The sequence below is a fragment of the Dama dama genome, chromosome 11, assembly GCF_033118175.1.
Source record: "Dama dama isolate Ldn47 chromosome 11, ASM3311817v1, whole genome shotgun sequence".
Taxonomy (NCBI): domain Eukaryota; kingdom Metazoa; phylum Chordata; class Mammalia; order Artiodactyla; family Cervidae; genus Dama; species Dama dama.
The window spans coordinates 38009544-38022123 of record NC_083691.1 but is presented as its reverse complement, the minus strand read 5'-3'; the positions used below and the strand labels follow the sequence as shown (position 1 = coordinate 38022123).

Genomic DNA, 12580 nt, shown 5'->3' with positions numbered 1-12580 from the left:
AATATGAAAAAGAGTGTATATACTCATATATAAATATAACTGAATCACTGTGCTATACACCAGAAACTAACACAACATTGTAATTTAACTATGCTTAAGTAAATAATTGTTAAAAAAAAGAATGGTCCAGAGGGCTTTGGCCAAGGAGTAGCCCTCGGTTGACAGGAAGAAGGCTAAAGCCAGAGAGGATATGAGGCAGAGGAGGAATCAGATGTTTTTTTTATCCACTAGTCCTGTGGCCTTGACTGAGTTATTTAGCCCCTAGGTAACTCAACTTCCTAATCTGTAAAATTAGAATAATAATAATTTACATCTCTTAGCAGTATTGTGAGTATTAAATGAAATGATATGTAAAGTGCTTGGCAAGCAGTGCTGGCCGGTAGTAAGTGCTTGATAAATGTTAGTTGTTATTATAGTGGAAGCTTAGTCAAAATGTTGGACCTAATTGGAGATTTCTTCCCAAGGAGTTGCTCCTCACTTCAGAGTCCCAATGTAACAAAATAACTCTTTCAACACAACATGTAGCCCTATGAGAGTATGTTTGTCACTTGATCAAACCCAAATGATTGTAAGGGGACAGACAAGTTGGCCAAAATCATCCAGAGAAGAAGATTTATAGTGAAATATTCAACCCCAGTCCCCAACAGGTCCTGTAGAAGCTCAAATTAAAAAGACTAAAGTCATCACTGGACAAATAGAGATGCAAGTGGAGTGGGTGGTCCTCCATAATATGAAGTAAGGTGTTGGACTTGCCTTTGTTTCTTGGGCAGCTGGTTTGGAGGACAAGGTTTTTAGATCAAACATGATCCCCTGGGTCTGAGTAAAGGGTTAGTCTTGTCAGTGCCAGCTGCAGCCTGCCCAGTCCATCCCCTGGAACCAAAAATAATTTTAAAATATGTAGTTGAACCTGTTCTTTTCTCGCTTTATTTGGTGCCCATTTGGACAACTGTGTCACAAGTTTTCAAGATCTGCAATGAATAACTGTTGCCTCTGCCAAGAGCAGAAATTCCATGAAGTTTTACAGGAAAGACATTTTTCCATCCAAGAACTAAAAGATTCCTATACAAATGGTAAACTTTGTTGAGCTCCATGACTATAGAAAATGGTCAAACATCCAAAGCTCTCTCTTCCCAGCATATTTGAATACATCCCATCTCTAAGAGTCTTCACTGACCTCCTCCTTTTTTTCTCCAATTCTAGAAATAGGTTGAGAAAAATCAACAAAATGTACTGCTCTAAGGGAAATAGCAAAAAGCAATTTGTCATTTTGATAACAACTCAAGCAAATTTAGGACCTTACCAGAACTTTTTATGAAAGATTGTCTTCTTTTATGTAAATAACCTTAAAATTGTGTAATTTTCCACCTGAAGTGTACAAAAATCAGAGAATCGTCCAACAAGTATTTCTCACATTCTTCTTGTGTCTCCGGTGCTCCATTTATGTTTTACAAGTCACTGTCCTTAAGGAACATAAAATCCATTTTGAGAAGTGAGTCCAACAAATTCATAAAAGAGTATGTAATAAAGAACAAGGTCATGGGAGCCAGGTGTATAAATGCTGTAGGATTTCAGAGTAGAGAAGAAGGTGTGACTCCACAAAGAGTCATGAGGGCTTCATGAAGGAGACAAAACCCAAGTGGTGGTTTGAAAAATGATAATAACAGGTGAGAAGTGGGAAGTGGCCTTCTGCTGAAGTGAAACCAATCTGAGCAGAACTAGATACAACCATGAGCATAGTTTGTTCATGGTCCCTCCCAGGAAACATAACTTTTTTTTTTCTTCTTCTTATTTGTATCAATATCTGGTGCCTTCTAATTGAGGTCCATCCCTCAGGTTGCCAACTACTTTCCAAGGATGTGCACGCCACACCCCTGATCACCTGGTGATCAACAGTGAGGCCCAGCTGATGCTTTTCCCTATTAATTACTAGGATTTGATTAGTGTTGGTTTCCAGGTTGGAGAATCACAGTCTTTGAAGGGGAGACCTAAAGTTAGACATAAAAGTCTAAAATCAACACTAACTCAGCGGACAGCCTGTCTTTGCTCCTAATTTATCCGAACAATAGCCTGGCTACAGTGGTGTGCATGTGAGCATGCTCAGTCACTCAGTCATGTCTGACTCTTTGCAACCCCATGGACTACAGCCCACCAGGCTCCTCTGTCCATGGAATTTTCCAGGCAAGAATACTGGGATAGGTTGCCATGCCCTCCTCCTCCAAGGGATCTTCCTGCTCCAGGGATCAAACCTACATCTCCTGTGTCTCCTGCATTGCAGGCTGGTCCTTTACCCACTGAGCCACCAGGGAAGCCCCACAGTGACAAGGCTGAGTAAATCTGAGAGGACCCATGTCAAGTCCCTACTGAGAGAAAATTTTTGAATTAAAATAAAAATGCAACAGACTTAACCCTAAGGCATCAAAACCAGAACGAATGCTCTAAGATTAGAGCAGAATGGAAGAATTAAGAATAATATTGAGTCAAAAATCCTAATTTCAGGTTCTAGCCCTTCCATTTCCTATGATGATCTTGGGCAAGTTAATCTGAGCCTGTCTCAGTGTCTGTCTTATTATAAAGTTTAAAAAGTGACAGCTGTGTGTTAGTTCGTTGACATTCTCTTTCCTTACCGAGTAAAAGTCTAATGGACTATCTCATTAAAAGATTTGCTGTTCATTATTTATAAACAGGCTATTTTCCCTGATTAAGAAGTATGCTTCCCTCTGAGTCCATGATAAGCCTGTTCCTTTAGGAACAGCCTGGGAAAGACTGAAGATGTTGCCTGCATAATAAAGAGGGAAAGCGGCACCAGTAAATTAGATCTGGTGATAAGTCAAACTGGGTTAAGCTGCAGTTTCCTCAATATTTTTTGTATAGTTGATTTATAATATTGTGCAGCAGAGTGATTCAGTTTCATATATATATATATATAATTTTTCAAATTCTTTTCCATTATAGGTTGCTGCAAGATACGGAATATAGTACCCTGTGCTATACAGTAAATCTTGTTGTTTATCTATTTTATACATAGTGGTGTGTATCTGTTAATGTTCACTATTTTTGAAAAGAAAAGTTTTCTCAGTAAATGGATCATGGTGTTACATAAGGGAACTATATAGACTATGTAGAAGAATGAGTCAAAACAAGTATTAACTAAATTTGATGAGTCATTACCACATAGAAAACTTCTAGTATTAAAATTTAAAATACGCTATCACACCCAGCATGTCTGGAAGCATTTTATCAGAGAAGGTACCATTTCATATAGATGAGAGCTGCAAGCTCAGAATCTTCTGACAGCCTGGATCGTCCAGCGTGCCCTGAGATAGCCACTACTCACTGGGGTTTGGAGTACATTTGACTTCTATATGGATGAACATAGTACCAATTTGTTGCCCAAGGGTTTTTAAATGATTTTATTCTTCAGATTTTCATGAATTGAAACTGCTCTGTTCCCAAACTAATGGCATTTTTCCCAGAAAAAGAGTGAGAAAAAATTTTGTGTGTGTGCTATCAAGATCAAGATTCAGAGCAGGCTCTGGCATATGAGGATCTACAGCACAAAGCAGACAAAACCATCGTGACTGATACAGAATCTAAGTAACTACATTTGCTAAGTCCAAGGAACACAGAGATAATGCATGGGAAACAGACAAGTACTGCAAAGATTTGCAATTTGACATAAGTGCTTTAATTGAGAAATGAACAATGCCCAGTGATACCATAAAGTGGAGTGTCTGGGGAGTCAAAGAAGGATTGATTCACAGGAAAGATGATAAATTTGCTCAGGGTATGACCTGGGTGAAAGTATGTTTGAGGCCCATGTGGCTGTGGTTAGTTGGGATGGGATGTTAGGAGAGAAGATAGAGATGAAACAACTGGGACCGATTGGAGAAGCCTTCCTTAGTTGGAGTTTTTCTCTAGTATTTACTTTAAGTATAATACAGAATGCTGTTTTGATGTTGAATTCCAATATCTCCTCATTTAGGAAATAAACATTTTTCATCTTCAAAAAAAAGAATCTAGAGGAAAGCAGTGTCGTAGGAAAACTGGCATGGCCTGAGTTTGTCTTGGAATACCAGAAACCAAGGGCCCTTGTGGCTCCGCTGGTAAAGAATCTAACTCCTATGCGGGAGACCTGGGTTAAATCCCTGAGTTGGGAGGATCCCATGGAGAAGGGATAGGCTACCCACTCCAGTATTCTGGCCTGGAGAATTCCATGGACTGTATAGTCCATGGAGTCACAAAGGGTCAGACACAACTGAGCAACTTTCACTTTCACCAGAAACCAAGGTGATGGTAACTTAAATATAATCTGGATGCTGCCAGTGTAGGCTGAGGTTGCACAGGCAGCCTTGGTTAGGGCTAGCTCAGAAGACAGTGTGCTGGAACCCATAGAAGAATGCTCCAGTGCCTGCAGCAAAGAGAGGCTTCAGATGAAGGTCAGGGGCCATCTTCCAACCTTGTCTGCAGAGTTCTATTCTAAGCAACTTCCTGGGTTCATTTTGTAAGTCGGTTCAATTCTGTGACTAATTGCTTTGAAATAACTTAGGAAAATAAAAATCCAGCCCAGCTTTGTAGTTGTATAACTATCTAGGTAAACAGACAGTTGGCATGACTGCCCTTGCCAAAATTTCTTGAATTTCACCAGCCTGGTAGGGAATGAATCCAGAACCTTGTGCTGAGTGGCAATCTGGCCTTCCAACATAATAAAAAACTAATGCTCACTCTTCAGAAAAAGTAGAAATCAGAGAAGTCTTTTTTCTCCTATTTCTTTTCCAAGGTAAACAAAACAGTCCATTCATCAAAATAGGTAGCTATCTTTGAAGTAGCTAATTCAGACCAGCAGCTATAAGTATGTGGGCCTCTTCATTAAGGAAAGTAGTTTAGAGAAGCAGTTGCTGATGGTGAACAAAGCCAAAGACTGGGACCGGCACGTATGAAAGAGTACTGTGGTCCAAGTGTTAGGCTCTCAGAGAAGCGCGTAGCCTGTCTTTGCCCTCCAGAAGCATACAAACTAGTTATCAAGGCAGAATACATACTCCAACAAGTAAATACTATATTTGGTGTTATAAAAGGTAAATATTATATTTGGGGGTGCAAAAGGCAAATACCACAGGGTATCCAGAAATTCTTTTTCTATTCCAAAGACTCATGAGCCTCCACCCAGGCCTGTGGATAAGTAAATTGACACAAGCACTGCACACTCTGGGGAGAGTCCACTTAATGGTCCTAGTGGGTTACCAAGTTCTAACCCTAACCCTAACTTCTCAGTTACTTAAGAAGGCATCCATGTCTTCCTGCAAAAGGGAGCTGGACAAATTCTAGAAATTCAAGAGTAACATATAGACAGCTCATGATGTACTCAACTCAGAGTGTCTTTTTCCCAACAAGACCCTCCCCAATTTTTATTTCTCCCCAATTGTATTTCTCAATTATAGGAAAAGACTCATGAAGAAGACAAGTCCCTTCCAATCAATCAGTGGAGAAGGGCAGGACCAAGCCCCACACCCCAATTTTTCCTATAGGTTCTTCACCCTGACATCATTCCACTGCCTGTATAGTTCACTCCCATGTCCACCTTTCTCCTTATCCATTTAGCCCCCATGTCTTCACAGAGGGTGAAGACTTCCTATCCTGGAAGAATAAGGGGTGTCAGGGCTGGAGGGGAAATAGGAGACTGACTTTGCAGAGGGTTTGAATGACAGAAGATGGAGTCTGGGTAATGGGAAGCCATTCAAAGGAAGAACAAGGCAATATTTTTGGAAGATTAATTCAGCATTTGTTTATTCCAAGTCTATTAGCAAAATATTATTTATCTGGATGTCCCTGATTTATAATTTGGTCATTTGGAAAGGAACAGGCTCCAGTTTACTGTTCCATTATCTGAGGTGAAAGAAACTTTGTTCCAAGAAGGACCAATCCACAGCCCTAGGGCTACTAGTGATTCATTAGCGTCTCATAATCAGCCCCTGAAAAAGGATGGCTTTTACTTTCTTATTGCTGTAATTATAGGTGATATGTCCTGTGAAAGATGTGGCTTAGCAAAGTACAAAGGAAAGACTTAGTTGGGGAAGAAAAGTGGGAACCATCATGAACTTTGGGATCAGATCAGTGTGACTAAAATCCCAGTCCTTAAACAACTGGCAGTGGTCCTAGTACACAATAGATACCCAATGTTAGCTTCCTTAGGCTGATGTTATAGGTTCTCTAAGAATCAGCATGGCGACAGTCTCTGACTTCTGGTTGAATTAACAGAAGAATGGTATCTGAGCCTAAGGAAGCAATAGAACCTTTCAACTTGCTGAAGGAACACCTTTCAAGTATCATATTAAATAGTAAGGACACTGCAAAGGAGAACCTCAAAAAACAGAATATGTGAAAAAAGATTACCAAGTATGATAAATCATATAGAATAATCTATAGAATTGAGACCAAAGATATGAAGAAAGACTTGATAGACATTTTCAATATTTCAAGGGCTGGGCTCTCCTGAGGTATATCTGCTTTTATTGTGTATATCTAAGGAGTAGAATGGGGCTTCCCTGGTGGTTCAGATGATAAAGAATCTGCCTACATTGCGGGAGACCTGGGTTCGATTCTTGAGTCAAGAGGATCCCTTGGAGAAGGGAATGGTAACCCATGCAGTATTCTTGCCTGGAAAATCCCATGGACAGAGGAGCCTGGCAGGCTACAGTCCATGAGGTTATAAAAAGTGGAGTAGAATAGGTTGATGGATAGTTGTGGTTCAGTTTTGTAAAGTCTTTCTGATTGGGTGCTCCGTACAGGTGGGAGTCAACTCCCCATTGTGGTTATATTCAAGTCCAGGCAACTTGATAAATTGGCAGAATTATGTAAAGGCCATTCATGCATCAGATAGGCAATTGGGACTAGAAAAACTTTCAGACTTCTTCCAGTGCTGAAAGTCTGAAATTCTAGAACTAAAAGTGATCTAGTGAAAGAGTAAGGCAAATGTTATCAGTCCTATATGGTGCAACAAATGAGTTTGGCTTTTATATTTTGAAAATAAATAAGAGCCTTTTGTTGGTGACACTGGAGATAGTTTCTCTTAATGTGGTTCAAACTAGCCAACCTCCACCTGATACAAGTGAGATTATATTTCAAACCAAAGTGAGCTTAAAGCTCCTCACAAGAAAAATTTGTTTTCAAATAACTTCAAATGCATCATCTTATTTACAGATGATTAATACACTAGTCAGAAATCAGTCTCATCTATTTATTAATTAGCCTTAGTAGAGACATATATAATTCAAGGTCTTTTTTTATTTTAACAAGATGAGCTATGGTTTCTTGTACTGTCATTAGAAAGGCTGAAAGACCACAGTAATATCAGAATGCCAAACTCAGATGTCAGACGTTGTTTATGAACTGAAATAAAAATAGTTTGGCGGCATCTCTATTTTGATAACCCTTGTATATATAAGAATCTTTTCAAATATGTTTTGAAGGATTGTGCTGATTTATTTTTCTTGGATGTTTGAGGAATTGACTTTCAGTATTTTTATCTCAAGGCATTTTAAAGAATGTTTGCTCTAAGTTTGAAATTTCCTTGTTTTGAGAGTAAATGAGAAAAAAAAAAGGATTTTTCTGAATCTATACTTGAGGAAATTCAGATAAGCACATAACAAGATGGTGATATTTATTTTTAGAAATAAAAAGTCCAAATACTAATCCATAACCAAGATAAATATATAAAGGACCAAAGCCAGCAGTTAAAAAACACAGACTGATATATTGTGTTTAAAATATATTCTGCTATATTTTATTTATAATAAAGCATGCATTCAACAAAATAAAAGAGCACAAAGGTTAAAAATAAAAGTATGAGAAAAATTATGTCAAGGGAATACCAAAATAAAGTTAACATAGCTATATTAAAGTTAAACTTTTTAGCTAAAAATCTTTATTGATAAAAAGAGGACCATTACATAATGTTAAAAGGAACTGTTAACCTAGGAAGTATAATTCTAGCCTGTACTTCATGATATATCCTCAACATATATGAGGCAAAAGCTGACAAGATTACAAAAAGAAATTGATAAATCCACCATCACAAGAGGACATTTTAAAACAATTCTCTTAGTAATTAATAGATCAAACAGCCAAAGGAATCAGTTCAGTTCAGTTCAGTCGCTCCAACTCTTTGTGACCCCACGGTCTGCAGCATGCCAGGCCTCCCTGTCCATTACCAACTCCCAGAGCTTGCTCAAACTCATGTCCATCATGTTGATGATCCCATCCAACCATCTCATCCTCTGTTCTCCCCTTCTCCTCCTGCCTTCAAGCTTTCCCAGCATCAGGGTCTTTTCCAATGAGTCAGTTTTTCACATCACGTAGCCAAAGTGTTGGAGTTTCAGCTTCAGCATCAATCCTTCCAGTGAATATTCAGGACTGATTTCCTTTAGGATTGACTGATTAGATCTCCTTCTAGTCATCTTCTCTAACACCACAGTTGAGAAGCATCAACTCTTGGGCGCTCAGCTTTCTCTATGGCCCAGCTCTCACATCCATACGTGACTACTGGAAAAACCATAGCTTTGACTAGATGGACCTTTGTCAGTAAAGTAATGGCTCTGCTTTTTATTATGCTGTCTAGGTTGGTCATAGCTTTTCTTCCAAGGAGCAAGCATCTTTCAATTTCATGGCTGCAATCACCATCTGCAGTGATTTTGGAGCCCAAGAAAATAAAGTCTGACACTGCTTCCATTGTTTCCCCATCTATTTACCATGAAGGGATGGGACCCGATGCCATGATCTTCATTTTTTGAATGTTAAATTTTAAGCCAGCTTTTTCACTCTCCTCTTTCACTTTCATCAAGAGGCTCTTCAGTTCCTCTTCACTTTCTGCCATAAGGATGGTATCATCTGCGTATCTGAGGTTATTGATATTTCTCTCGGCAATCTTGATTCCAGCTTGTGCTTCATCTCGCCTAGTGTTTCTCATGATGTACTCTGCATATAAGTTAAATAAGCAGGGTGACAATATACAGCCTTGACGTACTCCTTTCCCAACTTGGAATCAGTCTGTTGTTCCATGTCCGGTTCTAACTGTTGCTTCTTGACCTGTGTACAGATTTCTCAGGAGGCAGGTAAGGTAGTCTGGTATTCCCATCTCTTGAAGAATTTTCCATAGTTTGTTATGATCTACAAAGTCAAAGGCTTTAATGTAGATGTTTTTCTTGAATTATCTTGCTTTTCCTATGATCCAACGGATGTTGACAATTTGATCTCTGGTTCCTCTGCCTTTTCTAAATCCAGCTTGAGCATCTGGAAGTTCACAGTTCATGTACTGTTGAAGCCTAGCTTGGAGAATTTTGAGCATTACTTTGCTAGCGTGGGAGATGAGTGCCACTGTGCAGTAGTTTGAACTTTCTTTGGCATTGCCCTTCTTTGGGATTGGAATGAACACTGACCTTTTCCAGTCCTCTGGCCACTGCTGAGTTTTCCAAATTTGCTGGCATGTTGAGTGAAGCATTTTCACAGCATCATCTTTTAGGATTTGAAATAGCTCAACTGGAATTCCATCACCTCCACTAGCTTTTTCATAGTGATGCTTCCTAAGGCCCACTTGACTTTGCATTCCAGGATGTCTGGCTCTAGGTGAGTGATCACACCATTGTGCTTATCTCGATCATGAGGATGTATTTTGTACAGTTCTTATGTGTATTCTTGCCCCCTCTTCTTAATATCTTCTGCTTCTGTTAGGTCCATACCATTTCTGTCCTTTATTGTGCCCATCTTTGCATGAAATATTCCCTTGGTATCTCTAATTTTCTTGAAGAGATCTCTAGTTTTTCCAATTCTATTGTTTTCCTCTATTTCTTTGCAAAAAGAATAAATACCAGAAAAATTATATAAATCATGCAATTAAACATGATCTAGTGGACACAAAATAATGCTACAGCAAAATGTTCCAAGTAGGGTCCAAAATTTGGAGGGTGCATTAAATGAGGGCTATACAGTTAAAAGATTAATGAAAAATACCATTATTCCATAAGTTTTAAGAAAGACATCTCTGAAATTGGAAAATTTCAGAGATTAATGTATCATAATCTCATAGTGTTTTTCCCTAATGGCTCATAAAATAATGAGTCATCCTACAATGGATGCATCTTAAGTTCATTAAAATGTTTCCCAGCAGTCTGTGCTATATCCAAAGTAAAGATGATGAAACATATGCTGAACAAAACTTATTTTTCACTCCTTCTCCCCCACTCACCCCTACCAACAGTGGAAATGAGAACTCTATCCTTTCTCCTCTGGAGAGTGGGGGCCAGGCAGAGGGAAGGAGCTGATCGCCAACCACCTTACAGCCAAATCCACGACGTCTTCATAGTGCTGCTGCAGGGCTTACTGTGTATAGGAAAATCTCATGTGCTTGCAGTTTCAAATAAGTCATTTAAATCTTTTATAAGTCAAATTAAAATCATAATGGAAATTAGAAAATAAAGTAGTCGATTATAAAGATTCCTCATACCAAAACTTGTGGAATACAGCTAAAGTGACTCTTAGATGGAAATGTGTATCCTTAAATATCTATGTGAGAAAAGAAGAAAGGTATAAGTTAATTAGCCAAGCTTTGAACTCAAACCATTACAGAGGAACAATGGAGTAAGCCCCTCCAAAAATAGAACAAAAGCAATAAAGTAAGAGAATAGAAAACAAGACAGGGAGAAAACAGAGTTGTGGCTGCTGCTGCTAAGTCGCTTCAGTTGTGTCCGACTCTGTGCGACCCCATAGATGGCAGCCCACCAGGCTCCCCCGTCCCTGGGATTCTCCAGGCAAGAACACTGGAGTGGGTTGCCATTGCCTTCTCCAGTGCATGAAAGTGGAACGTGAAAGTGAAGTCGCTCAGTCATGTCTGACTCCTCGCGACCCCATGGACTGCAGCCCGCCAGGCTCCTCCATCCGTGGGATTTCCCAGGCAAGAGTACTGGAGTGGGTTGCCATTGTCTTCTCCCAGAGTTGTGGGGAAGGGAAGTAAAAGAACAAATATGTATTCAAAGAACTGTGTTCTCATCGGTCAGTTCTGAGGGAAAAGTGTTAGTCGCTCAGTCAGGTCTGACTCTGCAATCCCATGGACTATAGCTCGCCAGGCTCCTCTGTCCATGGAATTCTCCAGGCAGGAATACTGGAGTAGGTAGCCATTCCCTTCTCCAGGGGATTGTCCTGACCCAGGGGTCTAACCCAGTTCTCCTGCATTGCAGGCAGATTCTTTACCATCTGAGCCACCAGGGAAGCCCCCAGTTCTGGGTGGGGGACACACAAACTCCCTTCTGTCACAGGTTCAGGCTGTGCTGGACTGAGATCATTTACTGAGGGAACAAAGAAAACATACGCCAGTTGAGCTCATCCCTCTCTCCCTTCGAGGTCTTTCTTCCTATGGAAGCCTTTGTACACAAAGTGAATGTTATAAAGTGTTGTATAGTGTTTACATTTTATTCTCCGCCACTCTTTCTCAAGTTCTTTTTTTTTTTTTTTTTAGTATGGACCATTTTTAAAGTCTTTATTGAATTTGCTACAATATATTGCTTCTGTTTTATGTTTTGGTTTTTCCGCTGCGATTGGCCAAGAGGTGTGCAGAATCTTAGCTCCCCAACCAGGGATTGAACCCATACCCCCTGCATTGGAAGGCAAAGTCTTAACCACTGGACTGTCAGGGAAATCCCTTACTCTTCGCCATTCTTATCGGGAACTAAAATTTTCCATGTTACTATGAAACCCTTGATTTCTGTGGCTGTTTGCCCCTCGGGAGGTCTTCTGATCACTTTTCTTTTGAAGTTTATGGTTCTGCTTTTTCTAGCCTCTCACTTCCTGGTCTTCTATTTTAGATCCCCTCCCTGCCCCCTTTTCTGATTTGACAGAAGCTTCCGGGTGCTCAGATATCAAACAACCAAGCTTCTTTGAATATAAAATAAGAATCCCCAGTCTCTGAATAGGAACCTGAGAGAAAGTATATTCCTTAAGTACACAAGCTTTAGTGAATGTCCAGTGTGTGCATTTACGCGTGCTCTTGGGTCATTGGGGCTATTCCAAAAGATTGAGTCTTTTAGGTTGAGCATTCTGAATTAGCAAATGCAGTTGGGAGAGGCACAATTGTAGGAAGAAGTGCACAATTTAAAGAGGATCCAAAAAGTGTGTGTTTGTGGAGAGAGAGAGAAAAGAGGGGTGGAGAGAGTAGGGCAGGAAGAGAGGGAGGACAGATTCATAGTTGAGGAAATACGACCAAATCACAGAGAAAGCCTTTGAGCATTTTCTGTCTGCCAACACTAAAATAATGCCAACTCTTTAAATAGTCCAAAATTGGCAAAAAACCAGTGGACTAGGCTATCCCAGAACTGGAGGAGACAGCAGCCAGGCCCAGGCTACATTGTCCTGGCTGGGAGTTTACAGTCACAATGCACCAAATCACAAATTGCCATAGGGTCTTTACATATAATCTTCTGACCAGGATGTTGTGATTTACATTGTCTGCACCCCCAAAGAGCAAACAGACTCTTTCTTCTGCTCCCCACAGAATGACAAAGTCCCACCAGGGTACATGAGCACCCTTCCTTTTGCAAAT

The 12580-nt window shown here is 39.9% G+C and overlaps 1 protein-coding gene across 2 annotated transcripts in view; it reads left to right on the top strand.

The window, feature by feature from the left end:
• ANTXR1 (ANTXR cell adhesion molecule 1) overlaps window positions 1-12580 on the top strand; it is a 251881-nt gene that overhangs the window by 119009 nt on the left and 120292 nt on the right. The window contains exon 13 of one of the 2 annotated variants that reach the window (XM_061155148.1): window positions 2953-2991. The exons of the other annotated variant lie outside the window; for it this stretch is intronic. Within the exon in view, the coding sequence (XP_061011131.1) occupies window positions 2953-2976 (24 nt within the window). The 3' untranslated portion in view covers window positions 2977-2991. Of the gene's footprint in view, window positions 1-2952; window positions 2992-12580 lie in introns of those variants that run through there. 2 annotated transcript variants of the gene reach the window in all.